This window comes from Nicotiana tabacum, chromosome 8 (genome assembly GCF_000715075.1).
Source record: "Nicotiana tabacum cultivar K326 chromosome 8, ASM71507v2, whole genome shotgun sequence".
Classification (NCBI taxonomy): domain Eukaryota; kingdom Viridiplantae; phylum Streptophyta; class Magnoliopsida; order Solanales; family Solanaceae; genus Nicotiana; species Nicotiana tabacum.
In genome coordinates this window covers 187,227,217-187,254,213 of record NC_134087.1, presented here as the reverse complement: position 1 = coordinate 187,254,213, position 26,997 = coordinate 187,227,217, and the positions used below count along the sequence as shown (strand labels likewise).

Below are 26,997 nucleotides of genomic sequence, written 5' to 3'. Positions count from 1 at the left end.
GGCCCAAACATCTAATAAAATCAGATAACAGATAAAACCAAATATAACAATTCATCTAAGCTCGAATTCTTGAACACTAAACTAGAGATTCTAGGTTCGGTTCCCCAGCAGAGTCGCCAGAGCTGTCACACCTTCCTTTTTCCTACACCCCCAGAAGGGGCAGTATAAGGGAGTTTTTTCCAACTTAAATTGACAATCGAAACGGGATTTATTTATTTAATGATTTAGAGTCACCACTTGAGATAATTTATGGTGTCCCAAGTCAGCGGTTCAAATCCTGAGTCGAGGAAAAGATTGACTTTGTTTTACAGTCCGCGAACACAGAAACTCGGGTAAGGAATTCTGTTAACCCGGGAAAAGGTGTTAGGAATTCCCAGGTTTCGTGGTTCTAGCACGGTCGCTCAACTATTATAATTGACCTATTATCTAATTTCAATATATGTTTTAGCCTATAATTCAATTTTAACTTATTAACCGCTTTTATTCATTTTTAGGAAGATTGCAACGTTATTAAAACACGTCTTGAACCACGTCACATAAATGCACCCGCGGCCCTCAACATATTTTATCCAACATTGTTGAGATTTGGATTTGGGTCACATAAATGCGCACCCGAGTTTAGGAAGGTAAATTATTAAAATAACACGCCTAAAGCAACTACGCGTTTGCAACTTTGCGAGGGCCATGAAAATTCGCCAAATGGGACGCCTCAATTTCTAAGGATGAACAATATTAGCTGAGCGAGGACCATGCATTTTAAGGTTTTGTTTGGCACGACGCACCTCGATTTATTCTAACCAAAAGGTTTCTAAACTAACTCCTAAGGGCCATAAACTATTTATAATATATAATATGGCTCGCCTTAATTGTAAAAGGGGTATGGCTAATTGATTAAATGGCATAAGAAATTCTCGAATCAATTTTCCGAAACCAGACTTAACCAGTTTGTAATGATGAGGAATTGGGCCAGCTATTAGATACTAATTGGGCCAACAATGGCCATCAACAAGAGAGACTATTTCGAGGCAAGCCAAAGGCATAGAGCGGGGTTTACCATTTTCTGGCTCCGAGTGCTTTAACAATTCTGGGCCCAGATTGAGCCCAAATTCTTAATGTGAGATGAATGTCCAAGGACATACCCCTAAGCAGACTTAGCAGGCCATAACTTGCGTCAAATGGTCCAATATCAAGCCCCAAACCTCGGAATCAGCCTTTAAGCCCAGATCGGCTAGCTAACAAATTGATTTATATTAAAAGCACAACGAGATTAAACTAACAATTCTGAACCTTAACTAATTAAAACAAATTGCCTAATTAAATTTCTATTTCTATTTTTTGGCATGTATTAGCCAAATTTGCTTATGGAAGGGAACATCCAATGATCCGAACGAATGAGATATTGGGCTCGAGAAACAAGCCCATGTAGCAGCAACAGGCCGTTTTCTTTACAAAGGATCTCACAATCCAAAGCTTAATGAGCTCAGAACCTTTAAAGAACAAGGCTGAAGATCATAGACTTAATATCTAATCCATGCTAATGCAAAACAACCACAATTAACAAGTGAAACATGTATTGACAAATCTCATCACTGTCCAATAACTAATACACCCAGGAAACTTTGAATATTATTAACAACACATGTCTAGAAGTGACTCGTAAGGAAAAAATAAAACTGACCATGACCTGGGACCCCATTCGATTAGGTATTCCTGAATGTTGTTTAAACACAATACATATTCCATGACATTTAAATGAATCATACAACAAAAGATAGCTCTAAAACAGTCCCATTCACTTAAATTCCATAATAAAATGTAGGATCCAATTACTGACTCATTTAACACATACTAGATAAGGTCTAAAATGTTCTGAATCACCTGCACTACAACAGAACCATATTCGAATCCTAAAGTAAACACATAGCATTTAGGAAGAACATGAAATGGAAGAAATTCATAAAAGACATGAAACTAAGCTATGAACCATTAGACTAGTGTTTAAACTTCAAAATTCTATTTCATTTCAATCTTCAATTTGAGTATCACATTGTACGAGTCTCAAGAATGTGTACCTGGAAATAAAGGGGAAAACAAAGGGAATGGAGGGTCAGTAACCAGCAGTAGCAGATCAAGAACCCAACAATACCAATAAAATAGTAAAACTTCCACAGCAACCCAAAACCAGCTTTTAAAATCCAAATCAAACCATTTTCCAACCCATATGAATCAGAGGTAACTTCAGAAATCAAAAAAACCTCAAAAATCAAAGAAGTGCTCCAATGGAACAGTGAATTCTGATATTTTAGACCCTTACAGTATTTCCAGGCGTTTTTCAGTTTTTCAGATCTCCTCCCCAAAAAATTCAGCAAATGATGCTTTTATACAGGGGTGTTGGGGCAGCAGAAATGTGTTTCAAATTTTGCTCTTCAATCCCTTTTCAACTTTCGTTTTTTCTTGAAAATCCTCAGTTCTAAAATCTAATTTCATTTTAGTCCCAAAGTCAGCTTCTAAGAAGCTTCCCATTTCTGTTACAAAAAGATTCCTTAAGCCTAAGTTCCTAAACTACCCCTTAAGCACCTGAAAATTACCCCAAAATTCATGGGTCAAGTTGACCCAATAATTAAACCAAAACACATATGGGTCAGAATGCCCCGACTCAATTTTGTATGAGTCTGTAAACCCCAATTACATTCCCTCTTGGGCTTTTGATTCTTCATAACCCAATTCAAGATCAAACTCAGAAAAATTAATGGGCTAAATGAAATTGCCCCCTCAAGAAAAATCAGAATTCCTTTATCTTGCAAACAAAAGAGAAAAAATGAAATAAAACAAAAGAACTAAGGCTTGAAACAAACACGAACTGACAACTTTTGATTTTAAGAATGCAAGCATCTACTAACTCAGAATAAAGGAAATAATAGAGAGAAGAAGAGATGGAGCAAAAGGGGAATGAAAACTGGAATGAAACGGACAGGAAAACAATAAAAGGACTCGAAATACCTAATTGGAAATGGACGGACCTCTGCCATGGCTCTGAATGGACCTCCATTATCCCGAGTTCAAGCCGAAATTGGTATTCGTTGTGGGTTCTTGTTGAAAACCAGCGAGAAACACCAATTTAGACCCTAACCGGTCATGGAGACTTGAAGAAGTCAAGAAATTTTGTTTTTGTTTCTCTGCCCCTTTTTAGATTTGAAATTGGCTCCGCTTTATGGTGATTCGATTGATATTAGTTAGGGGTTGGGAAAGGGGAGGTTGAGGAGGTTTTATGGTGAGATTTTGAGGCTGGTCCGAGGCAGCGCCGCCGGGCTCGAGGCGGTGGGGAATGGTGGCGGCGTTAGGATTTAGGTGGTGTCTCTGAGAGTGAGTTGAGAGAGAGACGATGAGAGAAGGGGGGTTAGAGGGGTTCGGACACTATTATACATATCAAACCCCACTTCCGGACCGTTAGATCAACAGAGATCAACGGTCCTGATTTAGTCTGTTAAAACGGGATTGTTTTGGTTAAGGTGGAGACCGGACCGGGTGGGAAATGGGTTTGGGCCTCAATTAAACGGGTTTCAAGGAAAAATTATTTGGGCTGGAGACTTGGAATTAGATAAAGCCCAAAAATTGGATTCAATTCCTCTTTTGCTTTCTTTTCTTTTCATTTCCCTTTTTTCTAATTTCTTTTAAATTAAAATTAAAAATAAACCTAAATTAATCCCTAATCAAATTATCCTATCAAATTAAATTAATTAACTCTTGCTAACAATTACCACAAATAATTAATAACCAAATTTAAATGGAAAACTACCAATATTCCAAATGTAAAATTAAAAAACGCAAAAATAAACTATTTTTTGTGATTTTTCCATTTCTATGGGACAATTAAATTACTAATTAATTTTAAAAATGCAAGATTAAATCCTAAATGCAAATGCAACATATTTTTGAACTTTTCATAATTTAAGCAAAATTAACATGCGCAGACAAAATGCAAACAATTAATGAAAAATAATACAAAAATCTACGAAATTGCAAAATAATGGAAAAAAATTATTTTTCTTGAATTTATGGGAGTAATTCATATAGGAAAAAAATCATGTGATCACACCGCTCATTGTTGACTTGTTTGATAGACTTGGGCAATCCAAGTACTTTACCAAGGTGGATCTTCGAAAGGGCTACTACCAGGTTCGCATTGCGGAAGGGGATGAGCCAAAGATAGCATGTGTGACGAGATATGGAGCCTTTGAGTGGTTAGTGATACCCTTCGGCTTAACCAATGCACCGGCCACATTTTGCACCCTTATGAACAAGATTTTTCATCCCTACCTTGATCAGTTCATGGTAGTCTACCTAGATGACATAGTCATCTACAGCAACACCTTGGAGGAACACATGGAGCACTTAAGGAAGGTTTTCCAAGTCTTGCGGGAGGACGAGCTATACATCAAGAGAGAGAAGTGTGAGTTTGCACAATCAAAGGTGCATTTCTTGGGCCATATCATTAGCAATGGCGAGCTACGCATGGACGAGGCTAAGGTACATGCTATCCAGGAGTGGGAGGCACCCATAAAGGTAACTGAGCTGAGATCCTTCCTTGGCCTTGGTAACTACTATCGTCGATTCATCAGTGGATACTCAGCAAAAGCCGCACCATTGACCGAGTTGCTAAAGAAGAACAAGCCATGGGTTTGGACGGAGCATTGTCAAAAGGCATTTGAATGCCTTAAGGCAGCTGTAACAAATGAGCCAGTCTTGGCATTACCTGACTTTGCCAAGACATTTGAGGTGTATACATATGCCTCAGACTTCGCCATTGGGGGTGTCCTGATGCAGGATAAGCATCCCATAGCATTTGAGAGCGGCAAGTTAAATGAGACGGAGCGTCGTTACACAGTACAAGAGAAGGAAATGACTGCCATTGTGCATTGCCTTCGTACATGGAGACATTATCTGCTCGGGTCGAGGTTCGTGGTCAAGACTGATAATGTGGCTACTAGCTACTTTCAGACACAGAAGAAGCTCACACCAAAGCAGGCTAGGTGGCAGGATTTCTTGGCTGAGTTTGATTATGCGCTGGAGTATAAGCCTGGCAAAGGTAACGTTGTAGCCGATGCCTTGAGCCGGAAAGCCGAGCTTGCTGCAATCACTTTAGCGAGATTGGATATTCGTGGGGCTATAAAAGAAGGCATGCAACATGATCCAGCAGCCAAACAACTTATCGAGTTAGCCAACCAGGGCAAGACGAGACATTTTTGGGTAGAAGACGGAATATTGCTCACCACGGGTCGGCGGGTCTACGTGCCTAAGTTTGGAGACATTAGACAGCGAATCATAATGGAGAGTCATGATACAATGTGGGCTGGTCATCCAGGCCAACGTCGCACCAGGGCCTTGGTTGAGTCAGTCTACTATTATTCACGCATGTGAGATTATATAGAATGTTATGTGCAGACTTGTCTTGTATGTCAGCAGGACAAGGTTGAGAAACAACAACCCGGAGGACTTTTGGAGCCACTACCAGTTGCAGAGCGTCCATGGGAGAGCGTGACTATGGACTTTATCACTTTCCTACCAAGGTCCGAAGGTTATGGTACTATTATGGTGGTCGTAGATAGAGTTTTCAAATATGCCACCTTCATGCCCACCTCACCAGGTTGCACAGCCAAGGAAGTCGCCAAGCTATTCTTTAAGTACATGGTGAAGTATTGGGCCTTACCAAGGCATATAATCAGTGATCGAGACCCCTGCTTTACTATAAACTTTTGGAGAGAGTTGTTTGACATACTTTGTACGGAGCTGCACTTTTCTACTAGTTTTCACCCACAGATGGATGGACAAACGGAACTAGTCAATGCCTTACTAGAATGCTGCTTGAGGCATTATGTAAGCGCGCATCAGAAATATTGGGCAAGGCTCATAGACATCGCCCAATTCTCTTATAACTTGCAGCGGAGTGAGTCCATGGGACGGCACCATTTGAGTTAGCCACAGGATAACAACCACAAACTCTACATTCCTTACTAGCCGCGTTCGAGGGAAAGGGTTTGGGGGCTTATCATATGGCCAAAGGATGGGAGGAGCAGCTCGACACTGCTAAGTCCTACTTGGATAAGGCAGCTAAGAAGATGAAGAAGTTTGCGGACCGTAAGCGGCGTCCCACATACTATAGAGTTAGGGACATAATCATGGTGAAGTTTAACCCAAGACAGTTCAAGGCACTATGAGGCATGCATCAGAATCTGATTCGCAAGTATGAGGGGCCATTTAAGATCGTCGCCAAGGTAGGCAAGATCTCATACAAGCTTGACATGCCACCGTATCTTAAAATCTACCCTGTCTTCCATGCCAGCATGCTTAAGCCATATCATGAAGATAAGGATGATCCGAGTAGGGGCCAACCAAGTCAGGCGCCAATGACTATCACCGCCTAGCATGATCGGGAGATTGAGGCTATCATAGATTACCAGGCCAGGCGAAAACAAGGGCAAAAAGCCATCGCTATGTTCCTCGTCCATTGGAAAGGGAAATCACCGGAGGAGGCCATGTGAGTACGATATGAAGACTTATGGCAATTCAAAGATAAGATCCGAGGGTTTATACAGCAGCATTGCACCGCGGTCGTCGCAATATTGGGTGGGGAAGAGTGTGATGACCTGCCATGTCATCATGCCACATAGGCACCATTTGACATATATTAATGCCATGTGGAAGCTTACATAAGAAGAAGTCTATCCTTTATGAGAAGATTCTAGAGAGGTATGGACATTTCCTTAGGAAGAACCTAGATCCTTATGGATTTGCTAGGAAAGTCCTTGAAATCTTCTAGGCTTGTAGAGAATTCTAGAAAAAGCCTTTATCTTGTAAATATCAAGGACTTGTGTAATAATTAATATTTACACACTAGCCCCTAGGAGACTAGTATATAAAGGGGGCCATTCACTTGTAATTCATCAAGCAAACAATTCAAGTTCTCTCTAATACAAAGCTTCCTTTAAACAATTCTCTTGTGTTCTTTCTTCCATTCTCTTAGCGATCTTAAGTGTAGCAAGGCTGACTTGACATACCAAGAATGTGAGCAAGTTGTGCAAGATCGTCAGCGAGTTGTCAAGTGTCGCACGTGTACTTAGTTAACAACTAAAGACGTGACAATAGTCTACATAAACTCGTCACTTACCATTATTTTTGGGCACCACAACAGTATTAGCTAGCCAATTAGGATATTTTACCTCACGGATAGACCCGATTTTTAAAAGCTTTTGTACCTCATCCTGAATCACCTGGTTTTTGAAGGATCCTTGCTTCTTTTTCTTCTATTTGATAGGTGGATACGTTGGATCTTTATTCAACTTATGGGTCATCACCTCAGATGGTATACCTGTCATATCTGAATGCGACCAAGCAAAGCAATATGTGTTAGCTTTTAAAAATTCAATTAACTTACCTTTCATCTCTAGGCTCAGGTTATTTCCGATGTAAACTTTTCTGTCCGGCCAATGTATAAACAGCACCACCGCTTCGAGATCCTCTATTGTTGTTTTGATGTTTTCGTTCTCTTCTGGCTCTTGAATAGTATCAGGCCTTGAGTCTACATCTGTTTGTCCATCTGTAGTTGAGGTTTGTGTTGTTAAATCCTCAACTGAATTCTGTGCTATTTTTTGTCTGCAACGTCATTTTTTATGCGTAAATCTACCACTGAATTGATACTTTTAGAAGCCTGTTGATTACCACATGTTTGTCTAATTCCCTATTGTGAACGGAACTTAATAACTTGATGTAAGGTAGATAGAACAACATTCATCTCGTAAATCCAAGGTCTGTCGAGGATCATATTGTATGCCATGTCCATATCTATTAGTTAAAATTTTGTATCTTTGACTACTCCTTCTGCGAATATAGTGAGCATTATCTCCCCTTTTGTAACAACGCTTGAATTGTCAAATTCAGAGAAGGTACGTGCTTTGGGTACCAACTTGTCACCAGTTTGCATCTCATTTACCACTCTTAAAAGAATGATATTTATAGAGCTACATGGATCAATCAAAACTCGTTTCACATTAGTATCATGTACAAGTAAAGATATTACCAGTGCATCATTGTGTGGAATCATCACGCCATCTGAGTCTGCATCATCAAATGTTATGTTGTCTTCTTCCAAAACTTGGCGTACTCGCTTTCTGTGGGTAACTGTGACTTTTGACACCTTTTTCGCAGTTTTATATGTCACATCGTTGACCTCCTCTCCTCCGCTTATCACTTAACCATTCTTTTTGGTGACGGAGGTTTTGGTGGCTCTTGTCTATTTTTCATATATGCTTGCTTACCCTTCTTACTAAACAAGTCGGTTAAATAGCCTTGTTTTAGTAAGTGCTCTACTTCATCTTGTAGCAATCTGCAATCTGATATTTTATGACCGTGATCATTATGAAACTCGCACCAGAAATCTTGCTTTCTTCTATTGGGGTTCGATCTCATTACAGTGACAAGAAAGAAAATTAGAATATGAAATAGCAAAGTAATCAATAGAAAGCAAAAGAAAGTAATTGTATTCCAATAATAATCAAAAAGTGTCTGTACAAATGATATGTCTTTTCCTTATATAGGAATCTATAAGTACTACGTCTTTCCCCTTTTATGACCGAATCATTATGAGCATTAAAGATATTAATGAGACGTTATAATTGATAATCGTAACTGTTCATGAAGATTCTATAGCGTTTGAGATCATTCACGCTCATTACTTGATGATTCATGAATCTTTCCTTTTTGTTGTCTTTATTCATTCCGACGGTACCTCTTCATATAACCATTTAAACTTGTGCGAGCATATCTTTTTCTCTCGTGGATGATTTGCTCATATCTATTACGACTCGTGCCTCTTTCAATGCATCTCTCCAGCTGTCGCTTTCTTAATGATCCACATGTCTTGTCATATCAGCCACTCATATAAATCCACGTGTAATATTTATTTTTACCAATACATAAACGTATTATATATTATTAATCTTTAATACTTAAAGTTTTTTGTTAAAACACTCGTTGATTTGCTAATATTATTATTAATCTTTAATTATATCTTTCTGGGGAAATATTTTCACTCACCAACAAAACATCGAAAAATATATTTTTCGAAGAGTCACTTCTATCACACTAAACTAAACACACTATAAAAATAAAAAAAATAAAAAAAATTCTAGTTCGTGATTACGGTATATAACTCACGATTTAGGTAGCAGTCATCACTCAAGCATCTAGAGCAACAAAAAGTACTACGTATTACATAACGAATGGTACAAATGTACAAAACAATTTGTACAAAAGTTTATTTTTCTTTGACTATTATATATGCCTTCCTATATTATTTTCAAGTAGTTAAATTTATTTCAAAAGAATTTTAAATTTTTTACTCATTAATACAGATTCAGCCGAGGTATATCGAAAACAGCTCCTTTGCTCTTTCAGAATAGGATAAGGCTGTGTATATCTTACCCCTAGACTCCACTTACAGGAATTCATAGGGTTTGTTGCCGTTGTTATTGAGACATTAATGTAGATCAAAACTAGATAAGTTAGACTCTCGCCTTCCAAATCCACATTTTTTTTTTGGAACAAAGGGAATATATATCTTGGATTAACAACAAAAGGTTACATATTGTATACTTAGCATGCTTTTCGTGGTTAATTACTTTTTTAAAATCTAACTGGAATTTGGTATAATATTGACAAATATTTTGTTTGACAAAAGTGGGTCCATTGGCCGTCCCATGAGATCATCTTCGAGAAAATGATAAGCTTAAAAATTATAAAATAATAAAAGATGAAAAATCTTAATATTGTGGCCGGTTAGATAGCTAATGATTAGGGTTTAAATGTTTAATGATCAACATTGATGTCATGGTGCGGCTGCAGTACTTTGATCTCTAAAATAGAAAATTAATTCCATGTCAATTTATTAATGGAAGTGTCCATTTTTTGTTTATATGCTCGCAAGATATTTATTTATTTTTGTTTTTCACTCAGTGTCTAGTCAATTAATTCAGATTTACGTTAAGAGCCAGGGACATCCTATTTTGGAGTAAAGTCGTCTCTATCAAAAGCAACTCTATTTTCAAGGTTTAAACCAAAGACATTCAGTAGTTAAGAATAAAAGAATATTTATCATTCTACCGCAACATTTACTGATTATTCCTAAGATATTTGTGCGCTTTTAATGAAGACAAAACCTAGGACGTGGTAATTCATATTATAAGTTGAGCAATCACGCATAATCCTAGGGAACTATATTATAAAAAAGTTTGACTACTCTTAAAAAATATGATTTTATTAGTATAATGCTAAAAATCCTATATTAGACAAAGCTTGTAAAAGAATTAGAAGTTTCCTACGTTGTGATTACAAAGTCATGTTCTAAGAACTTGTCATACAAGGAAAATAGGTCATTCTTCAAACCAAGATGAATTTTGTTTGTTAAAGAGAAAATATGGAATGAATTCAAGGCTTCCATTTTCATTCTTTTAGGCTTTCGGGCAATTTCGATCTTTTCCACAGTCAAGAAGAAGAAGTAAAAATCAATTTTTTTTTGCTAAAATATGAAGTAGTATTTTCATCCAACTAATCATTCATCAATAATATAAAGGAGAAACGGGTAGGAAATTTTGCTTGTAATATAAAACAAACATATGGATTAATGATTGTAATATTAAATCACAACAACAATTATGCTTCAACCAAAGCAAGTTCGGATGGTTTTATATGAATTTTTGTTTTCCATGCATGCATGTCGCTCTATTTAAATTCATAGCAGTTCAATTTTATAAGAGTATAAAACAAAATTTAAATATAAATATGTGACAAGACTAAAGGACTCCTAAAAAATATTAGACCTATAATAAACACAGTAACATGACCAAAAGTTAATCTTAGCTAATTGGTGATGTCTAAATATGTCTTTTTGTTTCATTGCGCTTTATTTCTCATTTGATCTGTACGAATTCCAAGAGATGCTAGTCTTTTAAGAAAATTTCCATTTATGTGATTTAGGTCTACGCGAGGAGCGGGGTTGAGCGAGGAGCGGGGTTGAAAACAGAAAATTTTGTTATGTGAAGCAGGACAGTGCGACTTGAAGTCTGCCCCACTTACTTTTGAGTCTATCAGCTGCAACAACGGCTGCGAGAACGAGTGATGTGCTTGCCCCGACCGATTCCATACGTAATTCAAGATGTCGTTTGTGTTCATGTTGGCGATTTCTGATGTAAATTCGGTTGGCGATTTCTAATGTAAATTCGGTGGCTCGTTTTGTTGATAGCTTAACAATTCAAGAAACAGAATTGCTGCAGTTTCCCAAATATTTGGCTCCAAGAGAGTAAACAACAGAATCTGCTTTGGTTCTAACATAAATCATTTGCATAAACAGTGCTGTGAAGTTTGCACCAAAGTAGTAACCCTCATCTTTTCATTTAACCAATAAATCAATAGATATTTTGAAATATATCCAGCATGAGTCTTATACATGTGATTCTTTCCATAAATAGAGTTACATTTCCTGTCTTAAACATCAGTTTTTCTGTCTTACTATAAGTAAGAGATGTATCGTGTGATCTCCCGTTCTCCTCCAACGGTTCAAAGGGGAACGCTGTAGTGGCATTTGCAGATAGCCACATGAAGTAGTCTCTCCTAAACTCCACCACTCAAATCTGGTGAATAATAAATCAATCAATCAGGGTAAATAATAGGTAATCGTTGAGTGTCGTATTTCCTGGTACAAGCGCTGTATTTTGGAAACTTTCCGAAGACCACTACTTCTGCACCAGATGTTCAACATCTCCAAGTTGCACTTCACCTCCTTGTAACACGTATTCATCCTGAAACAACATTTCAATCTGCTCCAGCGATTTGCCTTTCGTTTCTGGAACATATTTATAGACAAATGCAACTGACAGTGCAGAGATTACTGAAAAGATAAAGAAAGTTCCACCAACAGTAATTGCACGTGAAACAGAGAGAAAAGACATTGCGATCAGGCCACTGCACATTCTATTACCTACTGCCCCGAGCCCTGATGCTTGAGCACGAAGCCGTAAGGGAAAGATTTCTGATGTTAAAACCCAACAGACTGGACCGATGCCCACTGAGAAGAATGCTACATTCCCACAAACAAATAGTATTGCTAGCGCGATGCTAATTGATCCTTGTTTCAGTAAAATTAGAGTGATCCCCACGCCAAACAAACATGTAGTCATACCAATTGTGCTCACATAGAGCAATGGCTTTCGTCCGACTTTGTCAATGAGAATGATGGCTATTAGTATAAATGTTGTTTTGCTGATTCCAACAGCCACCGTGGCAGCGAGAAGTTTTGATTCATCCTCAATACCAGCTGCTTTGAAAATTGCAGGACTGTAGTAAACAGTAGCATCAATTCCAGTAATCTGTTGGAAACATTGAATTCCAATACCTGTGATCAGCATCCTACGTAAAGCAGGAGAGGGCGTCAAAAGTTCACGCCAAACGGGTTTCTCTTCATATTTGTCTGTGTTTGTGCTTCCAGCAGCTTGTTGTATCTCGGCTAGTCTCTCCTCAACTTCTGACTCGTTTTCATCTGTTTTCATTAGCACTGACCTCGCTTCGTCTACTCGGTTCTGCAAGACCAACCACCTAGGTGACTCGGGGATGATGAAGAGAGCAACTCCGATAAAGACTGAGGGAAGAATACCAACAGCTAGCATTATCCGCCAGCTTATATGTGCTGAAAGACCCGAGAATGCATAATTAGATACATAACCAAGTAAAATTCCTAGATTTATGAAAATCTCAGGAAAAGATGTGAGCGAGCCTCTAGCAATAGTTGGCGATATCTCAGCTATATAGACGGGTGCAATCATGACACCAAAGCCTATGCCAACTCCAGCTAAAATCCTTCCTACCATTAGTATTTCAAACGAAGGAGCAATGGTCATTACAGCTGCACCTATTTGAAAAATAACAGCAGCTAACCCCATTGTCCACTTTCTACCAATTGCATCTGATGTTCTCCCACCAGCTAAGCTACCCAAAAGTGAAATTATGCTCAAAACACCAACTAGAACTTCTTGTTGCACTTCTGTTATTTTCAAATCTTCTTGAATAAATAAGATTGCTCCACTCATCACACCTACATCTGCATTTCAAAAACACACACATTGATATCAAGACTCGGCTAGTTAATAAACCTTTACGAAAAGGCACACAGAGTGTGCTGAATAAATTGATGAATATATTCAAAGCATTTCTCCCCCTCCCGCCTCCACCCTCTCCACCTCGGGCTTTATATTCCCCTACTCCGACACCAGGTAGTACATATTCAAAGTGCATTGTAACATATATCACTAAGTATTACGCAAAATTGTAAAAGGAGATGACAATTGTCACTGTTTCTTTTCAATTCCACTAGATAAAGTAGGTAACTTTCTCCATTAATAATGAACTAAAAATTGCATCACCTGGAATTAGTTAACGTTTTCTGCATTAATGCAAAGAAGATGAGGCAACATTATTTCTGTAATAGAAGCTCTATCCATATGTACTTCTCCTTGATACATTGTTCAAGAGAAGCTAATTCTGTTGCTGATGAACTGCTCAAGGCTGTTTCTCAAAGTGGACAAGATGTTCTTGAATCCAGGGAAGTTGATTTGCCTAGGAAGCTGCGGACCTTATTTAGTCATATTAGGGCTTCATTGCCAAGTCTAAGACTTTTTAATGATTCTTTTTTTTTTTGATGAAGTGGTGTATTATTGACAAAAGCATCCAGTGGATGCACGTATTACAAAATAAAAGAAGATATCAGCTCCTAAGAAGAGAGCAACAAAAAATCTATCATAAGACTAGAGAGCTGATAAATTCCATAAATTGGTCAGAGTTATACATAGGGGAGAGTTTAACCCAACTAAAAAGAGTGACCAAACATCTAGCCTTGAGTAGGTATCTAGCAGTTGAGATGCCATCAAAGCATCTTTGATTCCTTTCTGTCCATAAGCACCAAAATATAGCAGCAGGAACCATCTTTGTTCATTTATTTATTGAAGAAAGTGTAATGTTTTTTGCTCAAGAGTTCATTTCTTTTAACTTGTAAAGGAGCGAGTCTTTTCCCTCCTTTAACAGTTTTGGTGTAAGGCTCTAATCCATCCCAAATATGTAATCACGTTATATAATATCATCCCTAGAACTCCAAGATTGGAACAATATGATTAGCGGAAAAATTACCAATTGCTCTTCCAAAGGATTTCTAGGCTTCAAACATGAATTACAGTCTCTAAAGATTACATTCCAGCAGATGTTCTTATGTGAAAGTCGACGAGATAGTAAATCATCTGACAACAGCATTGTGCTTGATCAGAAATTACAAAAGATGTAGGTAGAATTCCTCATTACTATATGTATTAGACGCTCATGTCTCGTCCTAAAAAATCATGCAAGATACATACATTTTTCCTGAGGCAAGCATCCAATAACTTGCTGGTTTACTACTTTAATTATCACCAATATTCTAGAATCATAACATCTCCTTCAGTACTACAAATGAGTCCCCATCAGAAGCCACAACGCAAATCACAAGGTAGAGTAGCAGTGTAGAACTTCAACATAAATCTTGAATAAAGTCAACATTTAAGAATGACAAAAGGTCACAACTAGTTTCATTATACAACAACAACAACAACGACAACAACATACCCAGAGTAATCCCACAAGTGGGGTCTGGAGAGGGTAGAGTGTACGCAAACCTTACCCCTGGCTTTAAGAAGGCTTAGAAATACTAATACTTTGACTTTCAATTCCATTCTTCACTATTTGATGAGTCAAAAATTCCTGGTTTGATATCAATTAGCCATTTGCCTCTCTATCTTCACAAGATAGGGTAAGGTCTGTGTACACTCTACCCTCCGCAGACCGCACTTGTGGGATTACACTAGGTTTGTTGTTGTTGTTGATATCAATTAGCCATTTAGCATAGTTACAAACACATTGGTTTATACTTTCTTTTAGTCTAGGTATGTACCACACAAAAAAGATTCACAAACAGGAGAATAGTTCATCATTTGTAGGTAAGTGCGGACATATAAAATGTAATGATAAAAGATTTACCATAGCCAAGGAGGACATTGTTGAGAGAAGCAAAAACAGCACAACCAAAGACATATTTCCTTGTACTCTTTCTTCTCCTCTCCATTTGATGATGATGGTGTGAAGGATCATCATCTCCATCATAATCTGTTAACTCAGAGACCATTCTCTTGTACTTGTTCTTGCTCCCTAAAGGAAAATCAGACAAACCCAATTCCCCATGTCCATTTTCTTGGACACTTGACATACCCATCTACCCCCTTTGACCCAAAAATCCAATCTTTAACTGAAAAAACTGAAACTACAAAAAGCCAATCTTTAACTGAAGAAACAGAAAGTTAAAGTTATTTTGACCCAAAAAATCCAATCTTTAACTGAAAAACTGAAACTACAAAAATCCAATCTTTAACTGAAAAAGCAGAAACTTGAAGTTACTTCGACCCAAAATCCAATCTTTAATTGAAAAAACTGAAACTTGAAGTTACTTTGACCCAAAAATCCAATTTTTAACTGAAAAACTGAAACGTGAAGTTACTCTTGATTCAAAAATCCAATCTTTAACTGAAAAAACAGAAATTTTGAAGCTACTAAAAGTCTTTCAATTCTTGATTAGATGGGTTGAACTGGGTCTAAAAACACAAGAATGGAGTTAGGAATTGGGTTTCAGTTCCAAAATCAAGATCTGGAAGACAATTAGAAAGAATTAAAAATTAAGGAAAATAGGCAAGTGGGACTTTTTTTTTTTGGTATGTAAGCGCAATAGGTTTACTAGTGAAATGGCAGTACTATCTCCGTTCCAATGTATCTAAACCTATTTTTTAAATTTATGGTTCTAAACAAGTTAAAATATTTGTGTGGTTATAAAAGTTATAGAATTGTAAGTAAAAATTAAATTATTACCAAATTTAAAAAGAGGTTATTATTTTTGAAACGGACCAAAACGAAAATAGATTCTAATAACTGAACACAGAGGGAGTACATCACACGTCCTTGACTTGACCAAAATAAAGAATGTGAAGCTTTCAAAGCTATAGCTGTAGACTTAGCAAATTTGCAGTATTTCTAAAAACAACAATTGTTTCTCAGTAAACTTTATGTTCTTATATCAATTTTAGACTTTTAGTAGCCTAATTAATACTATAGGAGTTTCTTTGAAGGTACTATCGTTGTGCGAAGGATTTTATCAACGTTGTGTTCCATTGTCTGTGTTAAAACCACTATTTCAGTCAAGAAGTTTATTGTCAAGGCCATAATTTTTGCGTAATTACACTTTAAATGTGTTTTTCCTTTTATATCTATTCAAAATCTACAAAAAAAATAATTGCTCTGCCCTTTCGTTTCCTTTTTCTTTCTCATTTGCCACGTGCTCTTTTCCTATTTTAAGGTTTTTGTGCTGGTTTAATTCCACCTAGTTTAGACTTTAGATAGGGATTTAAGCACTTTTGGTTTATTTATATGTTTGGTAGAAGTTTTTGATAAATACCATAATTATTTTTAAGTCAAGTGTTTATATATTAAAATCAAATCAAAAGCCACTAGTTGGTTACTGCCAAAAAAAATTTAGTTCGAGTACTTTTGGTGTGACAATTTTTATTTTATTTTTATCTCTTATATCTTCTTATAATAAAATTCTTACCAAAATAAAACCCTTACACCTCCATTTTTTCATGTAAGGATACTGTTTTCTAATTAGAAATTTGTTAACAAACACACTCACTTATCATCAGTTTTAGTAGTTATATCCAAACGCGTGATTATGTGAGCGATTAAATTATTTTTCAACACTATTTACTGATAGAATATATGAGTCCACCAAATTATAGAAAGATCAGGTCCTTTATGAGCTTCTACTGAAAATGCTAATGAAACAGTAAGTAAATAAGACAGGGAGTTTTTCCGTGGAAAAATCCATCTTCAATGGGATAAAAAACCACGACCTATACTGGTAGGATTTTAACTTTACTACTGAGCAAACTTTAGATTACAACCTATGTATTTTAGGAATTAAACTCTTAATCTCTCACTAACTTGTAATACACCTATTACAAGCCACTTTGCAATACACATATTACAAAGACTTCAACTCATGACTAACTCTAGTCACGACACAAACACTAAGGGTTTATAATTTCACAAGAGGTTCCTAAGTAACGCTTCTAAATAAGCAAAGTAGGAATTACAATGAAGAACAATCACAAAGTTACAACTCAACTAAGGACATACAAATTACTAGCTCTAGGAACTGGTCCATAGTAGTGTTAAACTTTGTTCTTGATGCACTTGAGAATTGAATGCTTGGATGTCAGATGCTTGAATGGTTGAATGAATTCTCAAGTGTTCAAGTGATGTTTTGTTGTAAAGTTTAACGTTAATACAACATGGATGACATCACTTGAATGATGTAATCACTTGGTAAGACAAATGAGAAGTGACTGCAGAACTCTGCTGCACTGTTTCTATGTACAGTGCAAGCAGTCACTTTCCAGCTGTAGACAGTTGATTTCGTACTGCTGTCAGGGAAACACAAGGGTATCATGTCCTTGTATTGATTTCCTATCTTCTGAAGTTGTAGCAGTTCACATTAGCTGGAGTCCGTTGATTTGCGATGTGTATCAAGTGTATCAGGTTCCTTATCTGATTCTTTGACAGTAAATTTGTTAGATCATCAAAACATAAAGCTAAGATATTGTAAACTCATCAAATACTTATCGGTTACTTTTAATTAGTTAAACCAAACAGAATTTTAATCTCTTGACTAATGTGTTGTCTCCTTAAGAACAACGAATTTTAATTTGGAAACCTCAAACTCGTGTTTATACTTAGGAAAAAAAAATGGTGGATCGCACGATGGTATTCTTTTTGTTTTTAGACAACTCTGTCCTCATTTTTAGGAATAACTTGAGAAAAAAATTCCTAAAATTATGGATTTCACTTGGTTACACAATCAAAAGAAGAAAAGCTTACCACTTTACTTTAGATAGGTTGTTCCAATCTCAAAGATTAGTGCCTGTAAGATCTTTTGACAAAGTCACATGACCATCTAAAGTGTTTTGGAAACGCGAGAAAGGAATTATTTACTTTTCAGATTTGAACAATTAATAGTTAAATATATATCAAGCTCACTAATATTATTGGATAATTAAAAAAGGTTAATGCATGAGAGGGTTCACCCTTAGCTTCCACAAGAAATACAATGTTACAAATGCTTTAAAATATAGCAAACGAGTTACGTACTGATAAAGTAAAATAAAGTTGGTTAATAATATTATATCAGGTGTATGTAAATTTATTAAAAAGTTTATAAAACTTAGATGATTTTTTTGTACCTATCAGTACGTGGTTGAAAGCAAGTGATAAGACCATTTCATGTCATTCAATAATTGATTATACATAATTATATCATATAGTACATAAATTATGCATATATTATACGTCTATATTTTTAGTTTAAGCAATTGGGTGGGCGACTATTTGAAGTAATTCTTCTATTTTTTTCCTGCCCCTTTGCACAGCTTAGGACTGTGAATTTGTTTTTTAAATGAAGGGCCAAAAGCCAAATTCCCCTGCCAAAAAGGAGAAAACCCGTTGTGGCTACTTTTGTGGCCTTGTATTTACAAAATTAGCCACTTGCTTTAAAATTTGACCATTTTAAAGTTTGGATCATGTGACCGCTTTCAGACTTTAGGCAACTTATCTAATTTTAAAAAGGGCAGAATAGCTTAAATGTCACATATACTTGTGTCACTTTGTCATGTCAGTCCTCAAACTTGACAATTTGTCAATTGAACCCTTACACTCCTTCAAACTGTGTATAATAAACGCTTATGACAGGAAGTTGCCGGTGCGTGTAATACAATCTCCTCCACGTTGGTTGTCACGTCAAAAAATAACCATGTGTAGATGCCATGTCACATGGTAGATTAAAAATAATTAAAATAAAAAAATAAAAATAAAATTCAAACATTAATTCCCTAATCCCCTCCCTCATTGATTTCTCTCTCCCCTCACGTTCTTTCTCCTGCCCATCTTGCTTCTCTTTCTTCGTGTTCTTCCTCTTTTCCCTTCCAATTCTTCCATTTTTATATTATAGAAATAAAATTAAAATATGTAAAGAAAAGAAACTAAGTAAAAATTATTTTTTTTCCAGATCGAAAAGTGGGAGAAGAAGTTCGATGGTCCATTTTCATGGCTGACGGCGTTAGGTGGCGGAGAAGAGGTTCGATGGTCCATTGTTCGTCTAGCTCGAAAATTAATACCCGCTGCCCCTTTAGTATATTTTTGACTTGTTCAGGATTCAAGAGTGGTAAAAAAATGACACTATAGTATACAGAGATGTTTGAGGAGACTTTAGGGATTTAGTTTTTTTTTTTGTTGGAAGGGACGAACAGGGGAGTAGGGAAGAAGAAAAAGAAGAAAAAGAAGCATACAGGGGGAAAATCAAAAAGGGAAGAGCCGGAGGTGGTTTTCTGGGGGGTGGGGAGGGAAGAAGAAGAAACATACAGGGGGAAATAATCGAAAAGGGAAGAGGAAAGGGAGGGGTGCGGTGTTTGTTGAGTGGGGTGGGGGTAGGGTTAATAGGAAAAAGAAATTAAATGGGGGGGGAGTTGCGGGGAAGAACTGAAAGAGACGATATTTCTTTTGCTTTTTTTCTTTTTTGACTTATTTTATCTTTATCTTTTGGCAGAATAGCCTAAATGGCACATGTACTTCACCCACTTTATCATGTCGGTCCCCAAATTTAGATATTCGCCAATTGAATACTTACACTCATTCAAAACGTGAATAATAAACGCTTATCCAACGTGGTTTATCATATGTGTCATATGTGGCTTCAGTGCGTGATTCATACGCCTGTAAGGGGCGTGAAGACAGTTAAAAAAGCCCTAACGGTAATAATTTAGCCTATTTAACAGCCATCTTCTTCTTCCTACCTTATTCTCTATTGTTGAACATTATAGAAGCTAAATTTAGCAAATCTGATGTCTTCTTCTTTCTTTGTTAGCTTCAACAGTGAAAAATAAAATTTTATTTTCCTGTGACTCTTCGTTGCCCATCAATTTTTGCCATTTCCTTTTGTTTTGAAAGTCAATTTTTTTCTGCTTCTCTTGCAACAAATAAGCTATTGCCGCCTCTTCTCCTTCAACAATGAGGAAGGAACCTTTGTGTTATTGTGGAGTTGCTGCGTATCTTAAAATGTCACGAACACCCACCATCCTGGAAGGAGGTTCTTAGGCTGCCGAAGATATGAGATTGCTGAAGGTGATGGCCTTTTCAAATGGGTTGATCCTGCGATTGAGGAAGAACACTACAAGACTCTTCTTGCGGCTCTTATTAAGAAGAGTGATCGATGCTATTGTCAAAGAAGACAAGGAAGGTCGAAGTTCAGAGTTGTTGTTATTATAATTGTGGTTGTAGTTGTTCTAATGTTAGCTATTATGTTATTTGTTTAGGATTGATAGTGCACTTTTTTATTTCCTGGGTTTAGGCTACATATTTTGTGTTGATGTAAAATTTTATTCATGGAATATATTGACAAAGGATCCATTACAGCAACAAGTACTAATATAATGGCATGTGTTATAGGCAGTTAATAAAACATCCAAAATAAGGGAGTTGGTTTACAAAATATTGCCAACGATAGGCGGTCAACAAAAACATACATAATGAAGTAGCTTTACAAAATATTGTCTACCACAGTCAACAAAACACATACATATGTAAATATCAGTTGAGCACTTCAATTAATGTTTGTTGTGGCTTGGCTGCTTGGTGTGGATTGTGTAACTAGGGTGGCTTGAGTGGTTGTAGTAGACTTTGCCCTTCTGTAACTCTGTTCTTGCAGCTGCCTTTGTGTAACTGCTGCTCGGCCCTTCCACTTTAGTCCAAGTGGTTTGAACCTAAGTTCAATGTTGGTAGGAGCAGAACTTATGAGTGTAGAAGAATTGTGTACCACTTTGTCAGTAGTTCCAGACTACACAAAAATAAAAGGTTGTGAGTGAGGGATTATGTAGTAAACCATTGTGTAATTAAGTGAAAATATTTACCCTCTGTATAACAGTGCCACTTGAATCAAATAGCACACTATATCCTGCTGTCTTTGGTCTCTTAGACCCTACATTTACACCACCTCTTCTAGGCTCATTGGTCTTCCTTTTTGGACCTCCTGTAATATTGGTTGATTGTTGTGTGCTTGGATCAATGATTAGTAGAGTGAAGGCAACACTTTCCATAGTTGAAGGTGTTGTTGATGATCCGGCTGTTGGTACTGATGCACTTCCAGCTATTGTTGATGATCCAGCTGCTGCTGCTGATGATCCAACTCTGGTACTGATGCACTTCTAGCTGCTGCTAATGCTGCAGTTCCACTTTCAGCAGTTTCACCTCCAACTGAACTAGTTCCAGCCCTTCCCCCTTGGTTTCTCTGCATACACATAACAAAACTATCACTAGTAATTGAATTCTTTCAATATTAGCAACAAAACAAACATTAATACTTACTGTTAATGGGAATCCTTTCTTGTTATGTCCTAGAGTCTTGCACAAAGAACATCTCATTTGTCTCTCTATCCTTGTACCCTTCCCAAACTTCTTCTTTGGTTCATCAGCAGCTTTTCTCCTTTGGTTCTTTGGCCTTCCTGGCATTGCAATTATAACAGGTGGCTCAATAGCTGGCAGTGTGCTTTTTGGCCATAAATTCATACTAGTTAAAGGTTGAATAAATCTGCTATATGCCTTAAGGTAGGTATCCTTTCCCTCATAGTTCTTATAATGCATTGTTGTAATTGCATGTGCACATGAAATTCCTTTGAGTTGTCATGATCTACAAGTACAGGTACATGTCCTAAAGTTAACAACATGTTTATATGGATCTCATACCCTATTTCACCATTAAATTTGACTTCACATTTGGCTGCCCTTTAAGCATTCTCTCCAAGTATTTCCATAGCCATGGGTGATATCTCACCTACCCATTTTTCAGAAAAATCTCTCATGCTATTCATCCTCTCCATACACTTGATTTTAATTTCCTCTAATATAGTAATGATAGACTTGTGCCTAGCTGTTAATATCCAACTATTGAATGTCTCACACATGTTGTTCTCCACTACACCACACTTACTATGTTCTTTGAAGTATGCCTTACACCATGTTTCCTTGTTATATTTCAGTAAGTCTTGAACAATATCTCCCCCAGCTGGTCCATTTCATCCAACTTCTTGCTAAAGTAAACTTCAAATGTAGCTCTTGCACACTACCAGAATTTTTTCCTTCTTTCCTCACTAGGCCAAGCTTGCTTCCAATTAGCCCAGATATGTCTAGCACACCATCTCATCTCAGTATTTGGCAATAACTGAGTTATTGCTAGATGAAGACCCTACAATCATAAAAACTATATTGTTATAACTTAAACATAAATGAAAACAATTACACTTTAACGAAAGAGTATTAGAAATCATACCTTCTGCGTATCAGACATGACCGTCAGCCCTTCTCCTTCAGTTTCTGTCAAGTTTAGATCATGCTTGAGACATCTGATAAACCAAGACCATGTATCCTTTGATTCCTTGAGACAAAGCAGTTCACTTTTGCATGTCCCCTTTAGGAATGCAAAGCCAATTATGTTTCTGCACTTTTCTAACCATCCAGTTTTTAATGCTTCAAGACAGACATAAATGCCTATAAACACCTCCTTGCCAGGAATTGAATCATTATATGTCCTTATTGTCACACCTCCTTTTTGCGCCTACCCCGAAGGATAAATGCATGAGGGGAGTTTTTTCATTTTAAGTGACATTATTTGAAAATGAGATTATTTATTTAATTCAGAGTCGCCACTTGGGAAAGGTTTGGCTTTTGGTGTCCCAAGTCACCGGTTTATCTTGAATCCCAATTCGAGGAAAATATTCGACTTTCCAAATGAAGTCTGCGAACCAGAAGTTCTAAGTATTCTGTTGACCCGAGGGAAGGTGTTAGGCACCCACGGATCCCGTGGTTCTAGCACGGTCGCTTAAATTGTTATAATGGCTAAATATCTGATTTTAATACATGTTAACTTGTGTGCTTTTATTAAGTTTAAACCGCTTTTATTATTATTTTTTAATAAAATTGCAACGTCGTGAAAATGCATCTCGAACCACGTCGCAATCAATACACCCGTGGTTGTTAATACATTCCGACTCCGTTGAGATTTGGATTTGGGTCACATAAATGCGCACCCGAATTTAAGAATGTAATTTAATTAAAATCGCGCCTAAAAGGTCTAACGCGTTATTATCTTTAGGGAAAGCCGTGAAGTTCGCTAGATGGCTCATCCCGTATTCTAAGTATTTTTAATATATACATTTATGAGAGCTCCGCGGTTTGTGCACTTTTTTTTTTGGCGAGGCTCGTCTGACAACAAACTTAAAAATACTTCAAATAACAATAGACACATGCTGTACATATGTTTAAACTAAAGTTAAAGCCAAAAGCAAAAGTTAAAGCTTAAAGGGAAAACAAAAGCAAAAGTTAAAGCTAAAACAAAAGTTAAAGCATAAAGGGTGTTATTATTTTAATAGCTTTTAACATTTCGGAAAAATTCAAGGTTATTTAAAACATCTCAAACCATAACACCTGTGCTTCACGACACGCTTTATCTAACCTTGTTCGAAATTGAAGCCGGGTCACATGAAATGAACCCTCGAATTTAGAAATTAAGCATCACAACTACATCACGGGAACCGTACCCGTAATCACGATAATAAATTAAAGGCGCGCCTAAAAGTATACTAGGTGTTCGTTATTCTTTTATATAAACTTTGTGACTATTGTAAAGCAAGCATTATAGAATTAGACTAACAATTAAATCATGAAGACTAATAGTTAAGCTATAATCTAAATCCAACAACTTATTTCTTTCATGTACCCATTTTGTGGAACATATCTTATAAGACAAAATTCAAACGAAAAAACGAAATAAACGAAATAACAATGAAGTCATCCGAGGTTAAACAAATATGGAACAACAATTCTAATAGGTAATAATATCCATGGTAAAATCAAAAGCAATTCAACAAAGACGACACACAAACAGTTCATAAGAAATCCATACCATTTTTATTCCATTTAAGCAAATATCACAAGTTTAGAAATGTGTATGCACCTGTTTGAAGCAAGAACAACAACCAAACTGGACCGACAACTATCGGAAACCTCTTCAACGACGGAACCTTGGAACCTCGATGTCAAGCTCAAAGATCTCAGACCGGAAACCACGAGCACAACCCAAACGATGACCTCAGACGGACTGCGCGACGACAGTGAAGAAACAGCGGCAACTGGGCTGATTGGTTAGAGACCTGGGGGCTGGTGTTATGGTGTTCGAAGGAGAAGAACGTGAAGCAACAGCTGCTGCTCGACGAGGCTCCGGTGTTCGTGGGGCTGGTTGATTGGTTGTCGACTGGAAGATGGATGACGGGGACGATCTAGTTGCTCGATAGTGAGGTTGAGCTCGTCCGGTTGACGAATGTAGCGACGAACGGAGGGAGTCTATGGCGACGATGAGGGTGGTCTGGGTGGACGATGAGGAAGGTGATGACGTAAAGGGGGTAGTCGTTTGAACGTGAGGAAGGTGATGACGTAAAGGGGGTAGTCGTTTGGACGTGAGGAAGGTGATGGCGCAACAGCGATGACTGTTTTGGTGGAGCTGGAGCTTGTTGGCTGGAGGATAGGGTGGTCGACGGACTGTTTGGTTGACGACGTTGCTGCTGGTTCGCGAGGGATGGTGGGCTATTGATGGTGGTCGTGAGACGGAGAGGAAGCTGGGGCGACGGTGGTTGCTAGAGGTGGAAGGGTGGTCGCTGGACGATTTTTCCGGTGACGGGCAGTGGTGGTTTTGAGGCGTGAAGGAGGTGGAGTTATGGTCGTGGTAGTTTTTTTCTTCTTCTCCATTTTAGTGGTCTTCCCTTTCTCTTTTCAAAAAAATGTCTAAGTCCCCCCTTTCATGTGCTCCTCCGTGTATATGTAAATGTAGGGTATTTTTATATGCTTTTTCTCTTTTTTCTTTTAAATCTAAATGGTCCAATTTTAAAAGCCTTCCCATGTTACTTTGTCCATGTGCCCATGTTCTTGTGTTTTGTCTGTGTCCCCCACGTGTGGTGGGCTCGGATTGTTACGGGCTAGGTTCGAAAATTAGGCCTAAAAATGGGTCGTTTGAACCCGAATATCATTCTTTGCCCGGAATCGAGAATGAAAACATGAATTTATTTAATTAATCCTACATAAGAAAAATAACTATAAAAATAAGACTGACAATTAAAACGAAACTATTTCTATATTTTTCCAAGTTTTTTTAAAAAAAAAAAAAGAAGCTACAACACATTAATTAAACTATTTTTTTACAATTTTCGTTTTATATATATATATATATATATATATATATATATATATATATATATATATATATATATATATATATATATATATATATATATATAAAGATAAAAATATAAAGTACTATTTTTATATTTTTTAAAGTTTATGAGAAATAAATAAACTAAAATTTATATATATTTTTTTTGTAATTTTTATTTTTGTGATGAAAATAAAGTAAAAGAGTCAAAATAAGCTGAAATAGCTACATTAAAGCTAAATTAAATATTTACGTGCTAAAATGCGAAAAATTTGGGGAGGGACAAAAATCACATATCAACACTTATCACTACAGTAGTGCCAGGATTAGTAGACTTTAGCATTTCTGCATAATCATGAAGCCTAGTAAATTCTTTCTTGTAATCACCCATATTCTCCTTCATAACTATCATTTTTACTCTTCTACGGGAAGTTTTACTCACATATAAGCCATATGATTTCCTAAGTAAGGCTTGAATCTGATGAAGCTTAATTTTAGGCTCATTAATTATTCTGTCTTTGAATTTTTTTGCAATCCATGGTGGGTTACACATCTTGTTCCTTATTTTCTTGTAGCATTTATGGACAGGGTAGTATGTAATTACCCTAAAATTACAGGTACTGCCTTCTATGCTACCAAGGATATGCCATGGACAACCTTTCTTTGTGCACTTTGCCCTAACCATTTCCTTCTCATTAGGTTTCAACTTAAGGTTCACACCTTTTTTGAATAGAATATGTCTGCAATGCCTCTCTAAACTGTACAACATTCTCAAATATCATATACAGTTCAAAAAATATTTTTTGGCAAGTTGTGTCAAAGTAGACCTTCTTACTTGGATTCCTAGCTTGTGCATCCCTTACTTCATCAGGGCAAACAAGTTCTCTTTCATCATCACTACACTCACTACCTGGATCTGAGCTATCAAAATACTTGTCATCCCCTCCTAGTTTCCCTTCATATTTTCTCCTTTTGTTTTTATGCATATCTTCAAAACCAGCATCTATACCAATTGGACCAGATGGTATCTCATCTACATTTACTTGGGCATCCTTCTTTTTGTTGAGTTTAGGCTGTCTAATTTCAGCTATATCATCTTCCAAATCACTACATTCTTCAATGTTCTCATCTATATCAAACAGTGAGTCAGGCCCTTCAGAATCATCAAGGTCCTCATCAAAATCAGATTCTAATGTTTGAAGGTGATAGGATGAGAAGTTATTACCTTCACCTTCATCTGATTCTTCTATCTCTTCATTTCTATTTGCCCCCTTTTCAGTCATATTTATATCATAGTTGGGAGGTGACACATCAGCCCTAGTATTTAACCCACTGTCATGCCCATCTGTTTGTATAGTAGGGTCTAGTTCAGTTATGTCCTCAACAAGAATAGGCTCACTAATTTTATGGACAATACAAACATCAACAAAGTCACCACCTTTCAATGTATTAAGAAACTTTAACACATCAACATCTGTTTTTAAAATGTAATAACCACCCTTTTTGTTAACTTTGCATCCAAA

At 36.9% G+C, this 26,997-nt stretch overlaps 2 protein-coding genes across 4 annotated transcripts; both read right to left on the bottom strand.

Moving 5' to 3' along the window:
- Positions 1-11,448: 11,448 nt before the first annotated feature.
- Positions 11,449-15,888, bottom strand: LOC107781511 (putative polyol transporter 4). Its single transcript, XM_016602224.2, has 2 exons — positions 15,106-15,888; positions 11,449-13,144 (listed from the first exon to the last, which is right to left on the bottom strand). The coding sequence occupies exons 1-2, from the start codon at positions 15,335-15,337 to the stop codon at positions 11,784-11,786; spliced, it is 1,593 nt and encodes a 530-aa protein (XP_016457710.1). The 5' UTR covers positions 15,338-15,888; the 3' UTR covers positions 11,449-11,783.
- A 4,756-nt stretch (positions 15,889-20,644) lies between these two features.
- On the bottom strand, positions 20,645-25,083 carry LOC107781512 (uncharacterized). Of its 3 annotated transcripts, XR_012693829.1 has the most exons (6): positions 24,227-25,078; positions 22,544-22,616; positions 22,205-22,459; positions 21,583-21,719; positions 21,129-21,505; positions 20,645-21,055 (listed from the first exon to the last, which is right to left on the bottom strand). XR_012693829.1 is itself a non-coding variant. In XM_075218853.1 (5 exons), the coding sequence occupies exons 3-4, from the start codon at positions 21,856-21,858 to the stop codon at positions 21,365-21,367; spliced, it is 417 nt and encodes a 138-aa protein (XP_075074954.1). In that variant the 5' UTR covers positions 21,859-22,459; positions 22,544-22,681; positions 24,227-25,078; the 3' UTR covers positions 20,645-21,055; positions 21,129-21,364. The 3 variants fall into 3 exon arrangements, 2 of the variants coding, with proteins under 2 accessions (XP_075074954.1, XP_016457711.2); XM_075218853.1 differs by having other exon boundaries at positions 21,583-22,459; positions 22,544-22,681; XM_016602225.2 differs by having other exon boundaries at positions 21,583-22,459; positions 22,544-25,083.
- Between the last annotated feature and the right edge of the window lie 1,914 nt (positions 25,084-26,997).

Excerpts from the sequence above, each read along its gene's own strand:
- LOC107781511 (XM_016602224.2), bottom strand. The coding sequence starts at position 15,337 with ATGGGTATGTCAAGTGTCCAAGAAAATGGACATGGGGAATTGGGTTTG. Across the intron at positions 13,145-15,105 it reads CAATGTCCTCCTTGGCTATG|ATGTAGGTGTGATGAGTGGA; the intron begins GTAAATCTTTTA and ends TTTGAAATGCAG.
- LOC107781512 (XM_016602225.2), bottom strand. The coding sequence starts at position 21,858 with ATGCATTATAAGAACTATGAGGGAAAGGATACCTACCTTAAGGCATAT. Across the intron at positions 21,506-21,582 it reads AGAAAGGATTCCCATTAACA|AGAAACCAAGGGGGAAGGGC; the intron begins GTAAGTATTAAT and ends ATGTGTATGCAG.